Genomic DNA, 18,744 nt, shown 5'->3' on the forward strand with positions numbered 1-18,744 from the left:
ATAGGAGCAGGAGGGGGAACTTGTGCCGCTGCCAGGTTCCCCGGGCCATGCCGTGCCGGCAGCCTCCCCTGGGAGCCTCCCCCGGGAGCTGGTGGCCGAGCTATCACGGAGCAGAGGGACCCCCCCAGCTAGTTCAGATGCCCTTTGGCAGGCAAGAAGTCACCTCATTTAAAAGCACATGATTCTCATTATCTGTGCCTGAATGTCCGCTGTGGCTGAATTGCCTGGATCCCTGAGATTTGTTCAGTAAGAAACAGCAAACATTTTCCCTGGGAAGGAGCAGCTGTTTATATATAGTATGCAGTGGGTTCATGAGTGATTATTAGGAAAACACTGCTTTCTAGTCATTAAAAAAAGGGCATTTTTGTTGTCTCCTTTCCTCTAAAACACACAAGTCAGAATCAGGGATTTTAATTTACCATGACAACCAATGGAACTGCCAAGCCATGTGATTTCTCTGTCTTTCCTATGATTAAATCTTTTCTTTTTTTTTTTTTTTTTTTTTGTAAAGGCCATGTTGCTAACAGTTGGAAAACATCAGGTGTTATTTGTTTTTCTCATGTAGATTAGGCAGGATTTAATTTGCATGTTTGCTTGGGAGCTGTAGAGAGCTGGGCAATATTGGTATTTTCATGATTCATGGTAAGAATGGTGTCTTAGTTCAGAATTACTGTATGGCACTGAAGTCTCTTTGGTTTTGTTTGGGTTTTTTTGTGGTGTGTGGGTGGGGGTTTTTTGTTGTTTTCTTTTCTTCTTTGAGACAGTGCTATTACTGAAGGGTCCTGGCTCCCACAGGACAAAAACTATCATGCGACCCATGAGTGCTGATGAACAGTGATGAGGGTTCAGTGCCTTGAGCCTTGGAGATGTTGGTTTACATATGATAAAAATTACTTGGAGACTTGATGGGCTAATAAATCCTACTCTTATACTGGAGCAAGATTTTGCAAAGGCAAAAAATGCGATGGGTGTGAATCTTGATGCCTAGTCCATGCAAGGACTCCTGCCAGCTCCAGGTCTGAGCACTTCACACTAATGGAAAGCCTGGGGGTGGTGTTACTGTCAGTAAAGCTTCAGTGCCAGCATTTATCCTCTCTTAAAAATTGCTATCTTCTGCTTAGGAATTTCCCCAGGGTGCCAAATATAGATTCAACACAAAAAAAAAAAAAAAAGCCAAACCCAAAACCCAACCCCAAGAGCTGCTCTGTTGCTAAGGAATAAAAATAAATGGTCACAAACACAGTGCTGATGTGCCAAGTTGGGTCCCCATGACCATGAAGCTGCGGGTATTGAAGGTCCCTAGCAGGGCAGTGACAGCACTGCCCAGGCTGCACACGTCATTGGCATTGGTGCCTACGGAGGGCTGGCTACTGTTTGCTTTACATAAACAAAAGGAGATAACTTTGTTTCCTAATACTGGTCCCAAACGGGTCAGAATTTCTGTAGGCTGCTGACAGATCAGTTGCAGCAAAGGACAATCTCTGAATTTTTATGTGGTATTATATATAACACAGCAATGTCTGTATTGGCAAAGCCCTGAGAGGTCATGTTTGCGATGGGGATGTATTTTTGAGCAAAGGGCATGCAGATACTGTGTATTGGAAGATCTTGGGCTATGTCATAAGGTTGTCGAACGTTGACAACATCAAAAGGGTGAATATTTGTGCAGCAGTAGCTGCAGTTGTGCCTTTGCCTCCTCTCCAAATGCAAATCTCTATCTGCAAATTGCTGCAATAATTTATTAACATGTGTGACTGAGCTGGGAGAAGAGGTGTGCGGAGATGAAGACATGATTTATCTGGGCTAGAGAGATGCTGTGACCGACACGGTGTTTTAGTGTGCGTGCATGCACATGTGACGCTTGGTTTTGTGGGGGCCTGCCTGCTTTAGTCCTCAAGGTACTATTTGCTGTATCAGCTCTAAATAATAAATCTCAAATACCCTGCCCTGGGAACACATTTTTTTTTTTATTATTTTTTTCAGACTTAAGGCTTTTAGATAAGCTGTTTGAGTAATGTTCCTGCAGTGGTAAGAGACCTACAGCAGAAAGCTTCCACTAAAGAGCTGCCTTTTTTCTTTTCAGAATTTCTTCTAGTGTCAAATTTAACTTGTGCAGTCCCTTGAATTGCAGCTGGATTGAATCTGAAATGAGGTTTTAACAGTGTGTAGTTGCCCAAGATGAGTAACTGTACTTTTGTGGTGGCTTAGGACAAATGAAAAGTACTGTAACCACCTGAAACTATAAAGGGAACTGAAAACAGGCTACGTGTCAGTATCTGAGCTAAAATTTAACCAGAACATGAATACTGTTCCTTACTTTATGACGAGACCTGTGATATCCTTCTACAAATCTTACTCAGGAGCCTGTTATAATATGAAATGACCATTATAGAGATACTAGTTATAGTAAAGATACTTTTTTACAAAAATGAAATTCTGGGACCAGGGCTGTAAAATCTAAATCTGTTGTACCACCCCCCAGATTTTTTTCCCCATCTGGCTTGGGTCCCCCCTGCAGCTGTGAGGGTGTGGGGTACAGGCAGGGCTGTGTGGGCAGGGCTGGGAACCAAACCTTTGGAGGCACCAGGGCTTACATCAGTTTAAACCAGCCCTGAAGTTACACCCAAGTTGCTATTATTTCCACTTTCTTCCTTCTCTGAACAATTTGTTTTCATGAAACATCTGGTTCTCTGGCAGATACTCACAGTTAAAACTGTATTGAAGTGTTTCTTTGCAGAAATGCAAGGAATATTCCCTGTTAGCTCAGCTGCTTGCCAGACAGGCTGGCTGATCTCAGCTATGGGGTTTCCATCAAATGAGAGAATCTTTAGAGGGCAAAACTTCTTAGAGGGGGCAACATTTGTACTGGAGGTGCTGTTTTGTTAGGAAGCAGAAGCATGCTTGGGTGCATGCACATGTATGATGTTACAGGTAAATTGTGCTTCCCATCTGGAAATAAGAGGAGGTAATGAACTGGGGAACACTGGGACAATATGCAGCCTGGGCATATCCTAGACCCATCATCCCTGACTTGATCTTGGTGGTAGAGAAGGCCCTCTGGTTTGGGATTTCAAGCTTATCTTTGAAGGGAAGATCACCTGGCAGATGAGCTTCTCCGAGCTGCCCTCATCTTCTCCAGCATCCTCATCTCCCTCCCTGTAAGGATTTAAATAGCCAATGCTATTGCATCACCTCTGCCACCTTAACAGGAGCCTGTAAGGCTTAACTCTTTTATTTCTTCATCACTTCATGTTCAAAAATGCTATCATTTCTGGGAGAGAAACCTTCCTTCAGAATGCATCACAGAGGCAGAATTTTTCCTAAATACCAATGTGCTGTTGCAAATTGCCACCCTTTCCTATTGTGGTGGCAGAGGGGTGTGATGTACAGCTCCCATGTGGCTGGCACGTGTGGTTGTGGTAAGAGAGCCTCCAGCTGAAACACAGGATCACTTCTTTATTTCTTCATGTGGGTTGGAAAAAAAAAAAATAACAAGAAACCCTTTTCTCTTAGCAATCCTACTTTGTAGTAGCTCTTGAATTAGAGGGTGTCCCTGAAAGCTTTGCCTGGGGATGTCAGCCTTCCTCTTGAGTCACCAGGAAGATGCTGCCCCACAAAATACAGATGACTGACTGAAGGCGGGTTACCTGCACTGCGCGATTAATTGCCCTAATAATTTTGTGTTCCTTCCTGGAGAAAGCTCCTTCAAGCAATTGTCTTAGAAGGCTTCTTCACTGCACCTCAGGCTGCAACATAAAATGTATGAGAGGTGCTAGTTAGGGGTTAATATTCTCTCACTGAAACCTTATCAATCCTAATGCTTCAGAGGAAGGTGATTTTTTTCTTTTTTTGTACACAGATTCTACAGTGCAGCTGTAGTATCTTGGCTTTTGCAGTTTTGGCTTTGATTCTTGCTTTAAGAGAGACAGTGCAAATGCACATAGCTGTAGCAGGAGAGCGTACATCTCCTCTGGAGATCTGGTGATACGGGACGCAGACTCAATCTGGTATGGAGGAATGATAGGTACTGTGTCTGCTCCTCGGGAGGTGTAGCTGTCTGAATATTAGTAAGATTGATGAAAGATGTTGTCAAGAACAGTGTTCAAGACAGGTTTTTGAGTTTTTTGTTTTGCAGTGAGGTGGAGACACTGGAACGGGTTTCCCAGAGAAGTTGTGGATGCCCCATCATTGGAAGAGTTCATGGGGAGGGTGGACTGGGGCTTTGAGCAACCTGATCTAGTGAAAGGTGTCCCTGCCCATGACACGGGGGCTGAACTAGATGATTTTGAAAAGGTCCCTTCCAACCCCCAAACCGTTCTAGGGTATTATCTTGCTTGTTGCCTCTTCCCTTTACTGCTGGGATTGCTACTTTATCATGATATTTTGGGAAAGTTACCTTTTAAGCCTGATCTATCTGTCCCAAGCCACAGAGCCAAGAGCCAAAAGGTGTGTTGTGTTGGTTTTTTTTTTTTGTTTTTTGTTTTTTTTTTTTTTTTTGTTTGTTTTTTTGTTTTTTGTTTTTTCTTTTTGTGTGGATCCTGTTGTCTCTTCTGAACAAACAGCAAACTTTGATCTTAGTATCACAGTTTTTAGCTTTTTGGTTGGTACTGCAGGATACTGTCAGGCTGGCCCAGTGTGGCCTCACCAGTGGCATGGCATGACACAGCATGGCACGGCACAGAAGAATCATGCACAGTGCTGTGGATCCTGCAGCCCAAGCTGCAGGGTACCAACCACAGCCCTCCGGACACTGACCTCAGCTATGTGGAAGTGAGATTAGATGAGGCTTAATTACTTTTTACTTCTAGGTTTTATGGAGAAGTGATGTAAATCACAAGCTAGCTTGAGCAGAAATCAAGAGGTGGAAATACCTACTAATTTTTTTAAGTAGAAAACATTCTTACAAAACAAAACCTTATTAGCAATAGTTTTTAGTGTTTTTGTGGAACAGTCAAAACAAGCTGGTGAACAGCAGTAAGACACATCATTATCATTAAAACTCAAGAAAATTTTCTTGGACATGCTTTTATAACCCATACTATCTAATGTACATATTCATATTTTATGGGTCTTATGTAATTGGTTAATGACATACACTTATGATACTTCTGTATTTGCAACCTCATTTGAGTCACGATATTCCCATAAATATTTAATTGAAATCCTTTAGTTGTGATAGCTTTTCTTGTATCTTTTCAAAAACATTGTTGTCAAACTGTCTAATCTTGCAAGTGTTTTATCAGAGCCCTGTCACCCAGTGTCTAAACATCTCCACATGTGACCGTGATGCCACTCAAGCCCATGCCAGCCCAGCAAACTAATGCATCAGATTTCTTTGCCTCTTACCCAGTTGACATGAACTTGACATGAACTTACCTTTCTTCTGTACCAAGGGAGAGTCATTACTTCTTCAGTTTTGCCTTCCTGCTTGTAGAACTGCTGTCCCCAAAACTTGTCTGGCTTATGGGAGACACCTGAGGTTCAGCCTCATCTTGTACGTGGTTTCTAAAGGCAGAGTAATTCTCACCTAAGGTGCTGATGGGTTTCCCCATTTCAGTGGGTCATGTCTGGGTGTGGGAGCTTTATTTCCCATTGTAGAGAGATGGTTTTAGGAAGCTTTCCTGACTTTTCCATGCAAGGCACGCTCTAGTTAATGCTTGTCTGTAGTTTAAAAAAAAAAATATTTTTTTTTTCCTTTGGGATGAATCTGTTGTTTTTGAGTAGATAAAATGGCATTTTTGGCTGGATTTCTGGCAATGCAGTTTTCCATGCTTGGAAGTCAGCCTGTCTGCTGTGCTGGCTGAGTCTTTAACTGCTTCCACGCAAAAATGTGTTGCTGCTGAACACAGCTTGGTGGTCGTGTGATTTGATAAAACATGGCCAAAACCAACAGAGTGTTTTGAGCATGCAATATTGGGTGTCCATGTCCAGATATATCTTAAAATATGTTTATAAAAGCATGTGTTAATGTTGCACCAATTTTTTTCAGTCAGAACACAGATTCTTCCAGTAATGGAGTGTGGGGCTGTTCTCATGCTTGGAACAATTTTCCAAAGATAGTGTGTAGTTTGGTCAGCCACTGTTGTGGAGTTGTGGATGTGCATGTCACCTTTTTTTTTCCATTTCTAAAGAAATTAATTTTCTATTTGTTATTTTGCAAGAATTGTGTATCTCATTTTTCCTAAGTAATGCAGAAATCAGATTAGTTCATTTATCTGTGCGAGGAGAATAATCATTGAATACTAGTTCAATCCTCAGATATTTGATGGAATATAACTTGCTGTCTGCATGTGGTATTTTGCACTTCCGTGGCAGTTCCCAACACCAAAGTGTGTTACAGATGCCACTGAGTGTCTCCTCCCTCTAGGAGGTGGGAAAGTTAAATGAGGACACCAGACCACAGAATCTGTGACTTGCCTGGTCTCTCTTGAAGAGCCATTGGTGTCACTGAGGTCCTCAAGGATGTGTCCAACATCCAACAAGAAATGATTAATGGATATGTGTTAATGCTGCTCTTGACACCAGTACTAGCAAAGCCCTCCTAGAAGATTTCACCCAGAGGTGGACAACATGGACCCAAAGCCTTTTGCACTATCAGGGGATGCCAGGAACATGTGAAAATCCAAAGATTGCTCCTGAATGTGAGATCTGTAACCTCCAGCATTAAGTGAAGCGGGCAAAGAGGGCGGTCTGCAGTCAGTTACCTCTGGAAGTGAGGAGAGCTGGTGTCCAGCTGTGGGCTGTGGCAAGTCTGGGCCCTCTCGTGTTGAGTGTGGGCGTCACAGCTGAGCATCCTGCTCTCCTGAGTTCCTTATGCCCAGTAAAGCAGAGCTCCTGCTTCAGGCTCTTCCTTGGGATGATATTGGTGCTGGATTTACCTGCTTGTTTTATGGTGAAGTGCCTGTAATCACTAGTTAGTAGGTTCCTCCATGGCGCTTGTACAGGCTCCTGGAGGCCAAGTAACCTATGAGCCATGACCTGATCAAAGTAGTTCAGTGAGATGCAAATTTTCCCCAGTGGCAAAAGAAGTAAGGGGAAAGGCCGTGTGCTCTGTGCAGTCATTGATGCAAAACCCCTCAGCTTTAGCTTTTCTGTTATTTATAGAAATATATCTGTGAGATAAAACATACCTATGGTACATGGGAACTCGACCCTACTCAGATTGCTTGGTTTCTTTAGGAGAAGTATCCTGAGCAAAAGGTGGAGGAGCAGGAATCTCTCCAAATAGGGTAGGGCTGAGGTTTTCATAATATAATGCTTTTTCCAGATGGAAAGTTTGGATGCAACTTGCTAATTTTTAAAATACGTCTAGACTTTTGGATGACTGGCAGCTGGTCAGACAATGCTGACGGGGCTGTTGTGCACAGGGAAGCCCCACGCCTCACTGCACTGCGGGTGTAGTTGCTTTATGTCTCCTAGAAGCGTTAGATGGACTTACTGAGCCTGAGTTTTGGTGGTAGTGTGAGCACACCGCAAGCCCAGTGGACCATAGAGGTGCGTGTGCACTAGTAGTCTGTAAGTGATGCGTGTGTGGGATAAAAGCTGCTGCATTTCTGCCTGGGAAATCACATTTAGAGGCATGGTGTTTCTGCACTTCAGACCTTCTCCCTCCCTGTGAGGGACCATCCTTGATGAAGAGGCACATTTAGGATTGCCAGTGCACAGACAACTGGATATTGCTCCCCTGGAATGGCAAGTGTGATGGAAAGAGCTGGGAAATGCTGGGCTCTGCAACCCCAGGTGCCTGCAATAAATCTTTCTCCCTTGAATTTGGGAAAGACATCCCTGGAGGTTTTAATGTCACACCAAGCTAAGAGCGTGGATCCCATGTGTTTGCAGCTTTGCCAGCAGTAGCACAGAGGCTTTTGTGCTAGATGAAGTCTCAATTTTTCTGGTGTGAATGAAAGTGAAATTAAAGCTTGTAGAGAGGAGGAGTGAGGAAGGTGGGCAGGGGAGCAGAAGGAAATCTAGGCTGCTTGTTTGCAGAGGGCATGAGTTGGGCTCATGCTTGCTGACTGCAGGATCCTGCTTGGGTTGGCTGGTGCTTTGGAAATGAAAATATTTTATCCTGAGTTACGTAATGCAGCAGCATGTCCAGACTTGTGTTCCCTGCAATTTTCTGGCCCGCAAGGAATAATTTTCTGCTTGAAATAATAGCCTTAGCTTTGAATTTCCTGGCTCATATGGCATGTGTGATCAATGTAGTATCTGTATACATAACTGTTGCTGTTTGAACCTGAGATGTTTAGGTAAATTTATTTTTGTTTATAGCTGTTAGATGATGAAGAACGAAAATACTTGTTCATTAAGAACTGTATAAATACATCAAAACCCACTCTAACCTACTGGTTAGATCCAGCAGGTGGAAGAGGCTGCAGATCCTTCTCTATGTCTAACTGAAGCAGTAGGTTATAAATGAGACTTTGAGGTTGGGTAGAGCTGGGGTGCAAATTGTCAGCATTCCTGACTTAATATAGTTTCAGTCTTTATCCCTAAATGTGGAGAAGCCTTTGCAGATGTGGATGGGGATTTTTACCCAGCTCTTTGCCAGGTATGAAAACTGGCTGGATGGCCGGGCCTAAAGAGTAGTGGGGAATGGAGTTCAATCCAGTTGGCAGCCGGTCACAAGTGGTGTTCCCCAGGGCTCAGTATTGGGGCCAGTTCTGTTTAATATCTTTATCGGTGATCTGGATGAGGGTATTGAGTGCACCCTCGGTAAGTTTGCAGATGACACGAAGTTGGACAGGAGTGTTGACCTGCTGGAGGGTAGGAAGGCTCTATGGAGGGATCTGGACAGGCTGGATCTGAGGGCTGAGGCCAGCTGTATGAGGTTCAACAAGGCTTAGTGCTGGGTCCTGCACTCGGGTCACAACCACCCCATGCAACGCTACCGGCTTGGAGCAGAGTGGCTGGAAAGCTGCCTGGTGGAAAAGGACCTGGGGGTGTTGGTTGGCAGCCGGCTGAATATGAGCCAGCAGTGTGCCCAGGTGGCCAAGAAGGCCAACAGCCTCCTGGCTTCTATCAAAGATAGTGGGGCCAGCAAGACACAAGGGAAGTGATCGTCCCCCTCTACTCGGTGCTGGTGACGCTGCACCTCGAATCCTGTGTTCAGTTTTGGGCCCCTCACTCCAGTAAAGACATTGAGGTGCTGGAGAGTGTTAAAAGGGCAATGAAGTTGGTGAAGGGTCCCGAGCACAAATCTTATGAGGGGTGGCTGAAGGAACTGGAGTGTTTAGCCTGGAGAAGAAGAGGCTGAGGGGACACCTTATCACTTTCTACATCTACCTGAAAAGAGGTTGTAGTGAGGTGGGGGCTGGTCTCTTTTTCCCAAGTAACAAGCTGTAGGACAAGAGGAAATGGCCTCAAGTTGTGCCAGGGGAAGTTTAGATTGGATATTAAGAAAAATTTCTTCACTGCAAGGGTTATCAAGCACTGGAACAGTCTGCCGGGGCAGTAGTTGAGTCATCATCCCTGGAGGTATTGATGAAGAGATGTGTAGATGTGGTGCTTAGAGACATGGTTTAGTGGTGAACTTGGCAGTGTTAGGTCAATGGTTGTTCTCATTGATCTTAAGTGTCTTTTCCAACCTACATGATTCTGTGATTCTCTAGCCATGCATGGGGCTGCATCACCTGGCTTTACTAAGCCTGCTCTGATTTGACCTCTAGTCCCCTAACCATGGCTTGTAAGCAGGACGTGCCCATGAAGCCTTCTGATGCTTCAAGCTATACGAAATGAAAACCCAGGAGTGAGACTGGTGGGGAGAGGTGATGCCATGATGTGCCATGCACTCCCTTTTCCAGTTGTCACCTGGCCTTGTGGCGATGAGAATGGCTGCTCCATGACTCCCACACCTATTAACTCAGAAGAGGATTGAGATACCATGGAGTTTTAGAAACAACAGATTATTTCTGTTTTGTTCTTCTGAAATGAAGGCATCAAAACATTCTTTTAGACATGAAAGGTTTTTTGACTTCAGATGAAGGCTGTCCATCAAGTTTCCTGAGCACTTATTATCTTGTGATCTTACAAGAGGGTAAAAGACAGGCAGAGGTTGGCACACCTTGCGGTTGACTGAGAAAGGCTTGCTCTTCTGATGTATCCCACTCCACTTTTGGCTCAATGAGTTGGGGTAAAATCATCATCATAGAGCCTACTCTGATCATGCCTGGAGGTGGAAAGTCTTCTTTGAGCAAAGGAATCAAGAGAAATGCCAGAGATTTCTTTATCAGCTAAAAACCTCACTCATTTGCTGTTTGTTTTGTGCAAAGACTGGAGCTGGTGTAAAAGCTGATGAGGGATAGGCAGAATGGTGGTTCATCCATTTGAAGGAGAACTTGATCACTCCAAAGTCTTCTGCCACTTAGTTGGTACCCAAAGAGGCTGAGCATGGCATGGTAAGGGTAGGTCAGAGATGAAGAGGGACCTTCTGTGCCCTTGCAAGATAATAGGTGAAAAAACACTGCAAAAATAAAATAATTGGTTCAGATGGTGATAAACACTAAGTAAACCAAAGTGTATCAGGGAGAACTAAGAGATGAATGGAGCAAATGTGGAGAGAGGACATCATGTAGGGGAATAAACTAAAACATGCCTGGACATCTTATTTCCTGAAGCATGTATTTATTGTAGATAAACTCTTTGTCTTGTGGCTTGTGGTGAGCAGGAGAAGCAAGTGGGAGTGTGTCTGTCTTCTCCATCAACTGTGCTGCTGTCCCACATCTACAGGCAGGGTGAGGACATCCTGTGAGCAGGGTGAATCAGAGGAGCAAGTCCTGCTGGCCATGCTATGGGAGAGTTTCTAGCAATAGAAGACACTGGGAGAAATGGGAAGGACTGGTGAGCGTCAGCCTTTGCAGCAGTGCTTGCTGCACAGGGAAGGCAGCCCACGGCTTCTGCACCTCCCTTTTTAGGTGTCTCCATGGGAGCTGGAGCATGAGGGGAAGGAGAGGTGAAAGCCCCTGGTCCCTGTGCTCTTGTTTTAGGTGGCTCTCACCAGTCTTTTGGTTGAATTTGAATAATTGAAAAACACCAAAGGCGTTTACTGTGCTATCTTACCCAAGTAAAGAACACCAACTAAGCCTAAAACACGTCCTGGTGTCCTTCAGCTGCATTCCTGCTGGTGGACCACCTCTCCGGGTGGTCACCCTGCTTCAATTTATCCCTCCTGGCACCTCGTTCTGCCCACGGTGACTGTGCATGGGGCTGTGTGATGTACTGGAGCAGAGCAGTGACACAAATGAACCCTGAGAAACTGATCCCCTACAAAGCTGGTGGGAACAGCCCAGGGGGGTCATGAGCCACGGGGGCTGGTTGGGATGTGAGCTGTATAAGCTGTCTCCAGGAAAAATGGCCGTGAAACCCAATTTTCTGCCCTGCTGCCAGCCACAGGCTCTGCTCCTGCTTCATCTCATGATAGGACATGTCTCAGTGCTGTAGCCAGCCTTGTTTGTGATTGAAACGAATGTGGTGAGGGGTGGCTGAGGCATAGACGGGCATCCCATCCTCTGCCCTCGCTGCAGGGTTTTGTCTCTGCCAAAGGGTGGGACAGGCAGCTGCTGCCCTAACTCTTTAAACCGCTGCAGGGATGCAAGACACAGCCCTGCGCCTGCGAAAACAAGAAAACAGAAAAGGGGATGGTGGGGGGGGGGATGGAACAAAAAACCCAAGAAAACAAAAACAAACAAAAAAGTCGCATTCTGCATTATTTTTTTTTTTTTTTTTTTTTAAGTATGTAATTCAAAGTGTGATGTATTGCTGAGATGCACATTCCCTGGCCGTGGTGAGCCGGGCAGAGGTTGAGACACATCTTCCCTGGGGAGAGGGAGGGTTGCGTGAGCCTGAGTCAGCAGCAAAGGTCACTTGGCCGAAAGGCTCGGCTTGCAGGAGACGATTTCATAACGGTAACTGATGCAATGTATCTGTGTTCAGCACTGACAGCGTGGTAGGTTTAGTGTGTGCGCACATCAGAAGGAGAAACACCAATTTGGGCAAAAATGGGTGACAGGGCAGTGATGGTCAACCCCACCTGCCCACTTCACCTCCCAAATCACTTCTCTCTCTTCCTTGCTGCTTCCTTTGCTTTCTCCCCTCATGTGTCCCCACTTTTTGTGTCTCTTCAGTTCTGTCATTTAATCTCATTATTGCGTTGTTTGTTTTACGGCCTTGGCTCATCTTCCAGTTCCCATTTGGGGTCATTATCACATATGATTAATCTTGGAGCCAAATGAAGGGGATCAGACATAACTCTAGGGTATATCTGAGCCATTTACTGTTTCTGAGCTCAAAGATCTGCAGAGGAAGTTTATTTTTAAGCTTCCTGAGAAGATAAATTTTGAACGTTGGATTGTTTAGGGTACAAGCAATAGAACTGAAGTCCCTCCAGGGGGGAGCAGTACCCTCTGGGATTTGAAGCATGCCAGGGATAATTATCCAGTGCTGAGTAAGTCTCGTTAGTCTTGAAATAGCTTTTAGTGGATGATCATGTTTTTCTTCGTGTTGGCTAGCGTGAAAGCTTGAAACCATACATTAACATTTAGCCTTCATTGTAAGAGCACTGTCAACATGTTCTTAATATTGTTTTTGTTATCCAGTTGCACTCTGGGAAAGCCAGGCATGAAGATACAAAACGATTACAGAAAATAACCCCAGAAAATAAAAAAGGGCATTTTTTTGAGGCTGCTCTTTAAGGTTCCACTCTTTCACTGTATTACGAGATAGGAAGGAGCTGCAAGGTCTTGTGTGTCGGAGCAAGGCGAGATTAGAGCATCCCCAGGACAGCTCCAGCTGCTGCTGTTCGGTGGTCCTTTGCAGGGGACCGTAGCTCCAGCTCAGGAAAGCAACAGCAGGGCAAGTGCCACACTGTGTCACCGGCCCAGGGGAAGTGATGTGTCCATGTAGTGACTCAGCTGTGTCCCTGCTAACCATCTGCTTATGTGATGCAGATCGTTAGTCACTAATTGCTGTGGTTACCCTTTTTAAAGGCTGTTGGAAAGACCAAAGGTCACATAGACATGAAGCAGCTGAGTCAGCCTTCCACCTCTTTTGCCTTCAGGTCCATCAGACTCTTGGTTGTGCTTGGAGAGCCATTTTGGTGTGCCCTGCCAGGCAGACCCAGGCTGGCTCGGTTTTATCTTTTACTCTCTGGCTGTTTGACTATAAGCCTATCACAGCTGTATGGTGGGACTGGGGTGTGTAGCTGAGGCCTTCTGGTATGCAGCCACAGCAGGGTGGCAATGAACCGTGCTCCCAAGGAAGGACCTTTGGAGGCAGCAGGAGAGGGCACTCTGCCTTTGGGCTGAGCATGAGAAGCTTGTTTCACCTGTGCTGCATTTGCTCCCTTTGTCTGCCCTGTAAAAACCCTTTAAGAATTCCGGGGCTTTACCAAGGATAGCAACTTCCTAATACCCTTTTTCATTAATTTTTTCACCCACCCATCTCATACGCTTTCTATCTTTGGCTCTATCTTCTCATCCAGTGCCTAATCTATAGGTACTGGTAGGTTAGGTACCGGTACTCAGGTATCAGCTTACCCAGTATCTCAATTAATGGCTTGTAAATCTTCACAAAAGTCTCTTATGCCATCACCCCAGATCAGTCTTGAGGACAGGTCTTTGATGCTGTGTATAATACCTGAGTCCCCCTGGACACAGCTGGGTTTGAACACTGCCCTTCTGCTCCCTTGTCTGTGGGTTTTTCTGTCTGCCCCAAATCTCCAACTGAGTCTTTTCTGCCTGTTTTTGCTTTTCTCAAAGGTTACAGACCTCTTTTCTGGTTGCAGTTCTGACTGCACCATTGGGTGCACTGGAGACGGAGGTGTGGATACTCATTCCTCATGCCTCGCTCAGCTGCAGCAAACTACATTTATCTGTTTAGTCCTCCCCATACTCTGAGTGGCCTAAGGAAGCCCTGTAGGTCTTCCCTGTCCATTCCTGTGACATTGCTAAAATGTCAGTCTCTGCATTCTGCCAAGGAAGTTGGGCTTGATGGGGGGGATGTGTGCTGGGTTCCCCCTCACGCTCTTCTGTGTTCACTTCCCATTTGAGCTTTACGCCAAGCAAGCTATCCTCACAAATCTAAAGAAAATTATCACGGTAGTACTAGTATTCCAAATAGAATCTATTATTTCTTCTTTTTAAAAAACATCTTGTAATATACTTCATCCAAGCTGTTACCCCACTCCCCACTACAATTTTAGCAAATGACCTCATTCTGTCTTTAAGGCAAACGCTGCTGCATTTATTTTAAAATTATTGTATTTTCCCCATCTGTTCTGCCCTCATGTGTGCCCCAACCCTGCTCCGTGGGTACCCAGTACCCACCTGGAGGAGCTCACGGGGTGTTTCTGGGTATTGTCTCAACAAAAACAAATTACGTGATCCCCTCAGAAAATGTGGCAAAGTCCATGTTGGAGCTGACATAGTTTAAAAGTGAAACAAACATTTGGGGAAATCTAGGAAATGGTGGCTCGGGCTTGTGGAGCATTGCTTGGAAAGCTGAAAACCAGCATCTCTAATTCCTGGGCAGCCAGGTGAGATGGTGTGAAAGCCGAAACGTGGCTGAGGTTTCACAGCAGCTGATATTGGACTACGTGGATGCCCCAGCTCAGCGGGAAGGGCTCTTCTCCCTTATCTGAGGAGCCATGCACGTGCCAGGAGACCTTTGTTCTGAATATTTGGGAGAATAAAGTTCAGCAGGAATAGAAGTGCATTTCCCCACTGCCTTGCTTCACGTTGTGTTGTGCTTGTGCTTTCTGTCTCTCCTGCAGCTGCGTAAATGAGTATGGAAGATTATGATTTCCTCTTCAAAATTGTTTTGATCGGCAACGCCGGTGTGGGGAAGACCTGCTTAGTCCGTCGCTTCACTCAGGTAAGGTTGGCTGCCTCTTGGACATGGGATGCTGGGGTGGAGACAGCACTGGGATGGGAGCATGAAGCCTGTGTCTGGGCACCCAGGGCTCTGCTGGCATCAGGGCTCCAAACCATTTTGTTTTCCACGTTCTTGGTACATGCATCACCTATAGGAACATACTGGTACAAGCAGCACATCTGTACCTAATGCTCTACTTAGCCCTGTTGGGGACCTTGAACTGGAGAAAGTTTATCCCTCGCCAAAGATGGGAGGGCCCCTCTGAAAGCTGTTGGGACAACTCCTCCTGATTTGGAGGTGCTCTGGAGTGGTTGTAAGGGGCAGCGCATCTCCAAGTGTGCTTCTATGTGCCTTCTCTTCCCCATCCCTTGCTGTACAAGGCTCTCCCTCTTATTTGTCATTTGTAGGTAATTTGAATAATCTGGGTCCTGGGCTATCAGTCCAGTGTCTTCTGTTAACGACCAGACCTTTTTTTTTGTGGCAGAATAATGGGGAAAGGACCAGGCTTCTGTGATCTGGGAAAAAAGGTTTTTCATAATGCAAAAAGTTGTGGGGGTTTTGTTGCACTCTCCACTATGAATTGCCAGTAATTTTCCCCTTCACTGTTAATTTTAGTTTTAAAGCTGTGGTGATCTTAAATACTCTCTGTCTGCATGTGACAGCTGGTGGAAATAAAGCTAGTCAACTCCAAAGGGTTAACCCCAAAAATCTGTGGCTACTTCTGCTGCTTGTGCTTTGACAGTGCAGCTGCTGTAGGGGATGGATGTGCCCCAAAATCAACATGACTTTGTAGACCTAGACACTAGAAATTGAAAAGCTTTGAATTGTTGTGGTGGTTTGTGTGTGTTTTTTTTTTTTTTTTTGTTTGTTTTTTTTTTTTTTGTTTGCTTTGTTTTTTTTTGTTTGTTTGTTTGCGGTTGCTTCTTTCCAATGGTGCTACAGTCAAATACCACCAGCATCACACTGTCCCTTGCCATTGCTGTGGCACCAGCAGTAGGTGGCTCCAAGCTTTGTTCCCGAACTACTGTGCAGGGATGTGACCCCGGTGCTGGGAGCTGCCAGAAATGCCTTTCTGTGCCGTGGTGTGTGGTGGAGGGAAGGGAAGGTGTGAGGTTGCAGGAGCAAAGGCATCTCATCCCACCCAGGCGCTCCCACCTTTTTCAAGGCGTTGGGAAATGGGACAGAGGGTCTCCATCTGCAATTTTCCTGCCTCTGCCAGCTGCACAGAAGCATTAAGATCTTTTCCCCTCTCTTTTCCCTGTATGTATCCTCCTTTTCTTCTCCTGTTTACCACCTCTCAAGTCAACAACTTGCTACACAGGGACATGTAGGCAGTGAAAACTCTGTGGGGTTGAATTATGGTACCCTTTGTACTGGGGAAATGTCACATTTTCTTCTCTAAATGTGATGGAAATAAGTGTCTGGGGAAGGGGACAAGGGAGGAATAGTTTTGAGGATGGAAAAGGGTGAGGATTGGCACCCAGAGAGAGTTTTGTCTTGCTATAGAAATTTGCTTAATGAAACTCTTGTTTTCTTGCAGGGGCTTTTCCCACCAGGTCAAGGAGCCACGATTGGGGTTGACTTTATGATTAAAACTGTGGAGATAAATGGTGAAAAAGTAAAGGTAGGAGCCTGATGGTTTTAAGTGTAAATTCATGTGGCAGTACCATAGCTGAGGTTTCTTGCTCTAGCCCTCCTGCTGCTGGGAGGCATGTGGGGAAGCGCAAGGCTGTCTGACACAGCTCAGGCAATGCTGGATCTAACAGTCTTGGCGTCCTTCTCCACAATTACCATCAGGATTGTAACAGTGAACCTACTCTAAGGGAGAAAATGGAAAGGGGGGGATCTTTCAAAACTCTGTCCTTGCTTAGGAGATGCTAAGATCATACCTTGCTGGGGTTGAGGAAGCGCAAAGAAGCATTTCAGTGCGACCTCTGCTCACAGCATTTCTGGTAAGCAGAAATCTGTTGTGTTCCCACTGGGATGTGCTTGATGAATATCTTCTCCTGTGAGCTCCCACGATGGTTGTCGGGGAGAGCAGGCTTCTGGACTTGTGCCGTTCTGCACAACGAAGGCTTATCTTCCACTTCTGCTGAGTTATGGATTTGGGAGCAGTGGAGATGGTCACAATACTGGTGCTTCAGTCAACAGGCTGAATGGAAAAGGGCAATGTCCTCCATATTATTAACTCTTTCACCCTCCAAAATTAGGGCAGTTGCAACCAAATCGCTGCTGGGAAACTGGCCTTGTCCTGTGCTAACTCCCAAACAGCCTGAGCATCACTTGGCAGAGAGATACTTTGCCTGGGCCAAAACACACAGGGGACGAATCTCATGCTTTAATGGGATTCATGGTTATGTTCCAGCACCCAGAAATGTTTGCTGGTGACGCTTTGTTCATTAGTAGAGATTTCACTAGAGCTATTGTGGTGCCCAAGAGGTGGGAGAGGAGTGTAGTTATCTGAGCCTCTAATGTCGAGGTGTCCAGGGTCCCTGATCTGCTCCTGGAATTACTCTGCCTGTATTAAATCCAGGGGCATGAAAGTGAAAAATGGCATTTTCCCCCTTGCTGCATTCAAGTCTAGTAGTGAGGAAATGGGAGAGCAGCAGCAGTGTGATAGCAGCTGGACATGACATCGAGAGCAATTTTTAAGCTTCTGTAAGTGATGGCATGGGAACAGTGGACCTGTGCAGATTTTCAGCCCTGGGTTTTTTTAACCTGTATTTCAGCACAGAGGGATTTTAAGAAGAAAATCAGGTGGTGTATTCCTGAATTTAAAACAGATTTTAGAAGCCATGATCATGTCAGCAGGCTGCCACCCTGCTGGGTGAGGAGCTATACAAACCTATGGCAAGTAATAGTCCTTGACCAGAAGACCTTTCAGCCTGAGCAAGTGAAGGATATGAGGTGTAAATACCTTCACCTGATAAAGACTGAGTTAATATTCAGCACATCGTTGTGCAAGTGGGACAGAGCAGCAGACAGGAAAGCAGTGAGGATCATGTGTAGCCCCCGTGGTGTTGGTGCTCAGCTCAGTGGTTGTGATGCTTGTTAGCAGGCGTCTGACGTAGCAGAGTTGGCCAGGATGCTGGTGCTCCTTGTCCAGGCTCCTCAGATAGCAAAGATGCTTCTTTCAGCCAAAACCAGCTCCAGTAGAGCAGCTCAGAGGATCTAAGCTGGTAAATGCTTTAAGTACTGCACTGAAGGTGGAATTCATTTTTTCCCTTATAAACCCGACTTAAACTAGCTGACTCAAGATTGTTCTGATCAATGGAGGGAGAAAACCAATCTTGAGGATGAATCCCATCTGCTTCAGACACCTCTCCTTTCCAAGCACCTGATTCCCTGTCAAGTACAGATGGAGCCTTAAGAACATTGCTTATATCCGAGGTCTGGTTTTTGGACAGGTGAATTCACCCTAAGGATTTATCTGCATTTGACTTGTTGCTCCCATGACATAATCCTGTTTTAAGACTAGCTTGGACTGAGGATGCAAACTCCTTAAGAGAATGTTGGGAACAGTCATGCCAACATGGGCTACCTCAGGGGCAAGGATGGTTCAGGGAAGCTTTACAAGCTAAATGAAAACTCGTTAGCACGGTAAGCCCCTGCTGCCCTGCAAATGTCTGGTGAATGTACATAGCAAATAATGAGTTGTTAAATCAAAGTCCCTCTTCCGACCCCACCAGTGGAGTAAATTAGTCACTGGAGGTCAGCCACAATGTCCAAGCTTGGGAGGAAGCTTAGTATGATACATTTGAGCATTTGAATGAGCCTTCCAGCAACTGAAAGGCAAACGGATTTCCTTCAGGGAGTGATCTTGTAGCTGAAACTTTTTGAGTAAACAGTGCTAGTGAGAATAAACATTTAATGAGC

The 18,744-nt window shown here is 45.4% G+C and overlaps 1 protein-coding gene across 1 annotated transcript in view; it reads left to right on the plus strand.

Annotated features, from left to right (window-relative positions):
• The window catches only part of RAB30 (RAB30, member RAS oncogene family), a 44,932-nt gene that overhangs the window by 19,774 nt on the left and 6,414 nt on the right, over positions 1 to 18,744 (plus strand). The window contains exons 2-3 of the mRNA XM_032990859.2: positions 14,768 to 14,868; positions 16,409 to 16,492. Coding sequence (XP_032846750.1) covers positions 14,776 to 14,868; positions 16,409 to 16,492 — 177 coding nt within the window. The 5' untranslated portion in view covers positions 14,768 to 14,775. The remainder of the gene's footprint in view (positions 1 to 14,767; positions 14,869 to 16,408; positions 16,493 to 18,744) is intronic.

This window comes from Tyto alba, unplaced genomic scaffold (assembly GCF_018691265.1).
Source record: "Tyto alba isolate M040663 unplaced genomic scaffold, T.alba_DEE_v4.0 Super-Scaffold_2, whole genome shotgun sequence".
Classification (NCBI taxonomy): Eukaryota; Metazoa; Chordata; class Aves; order Strigiformes; family Tytonidae; genus Tyto; species Tyto alba.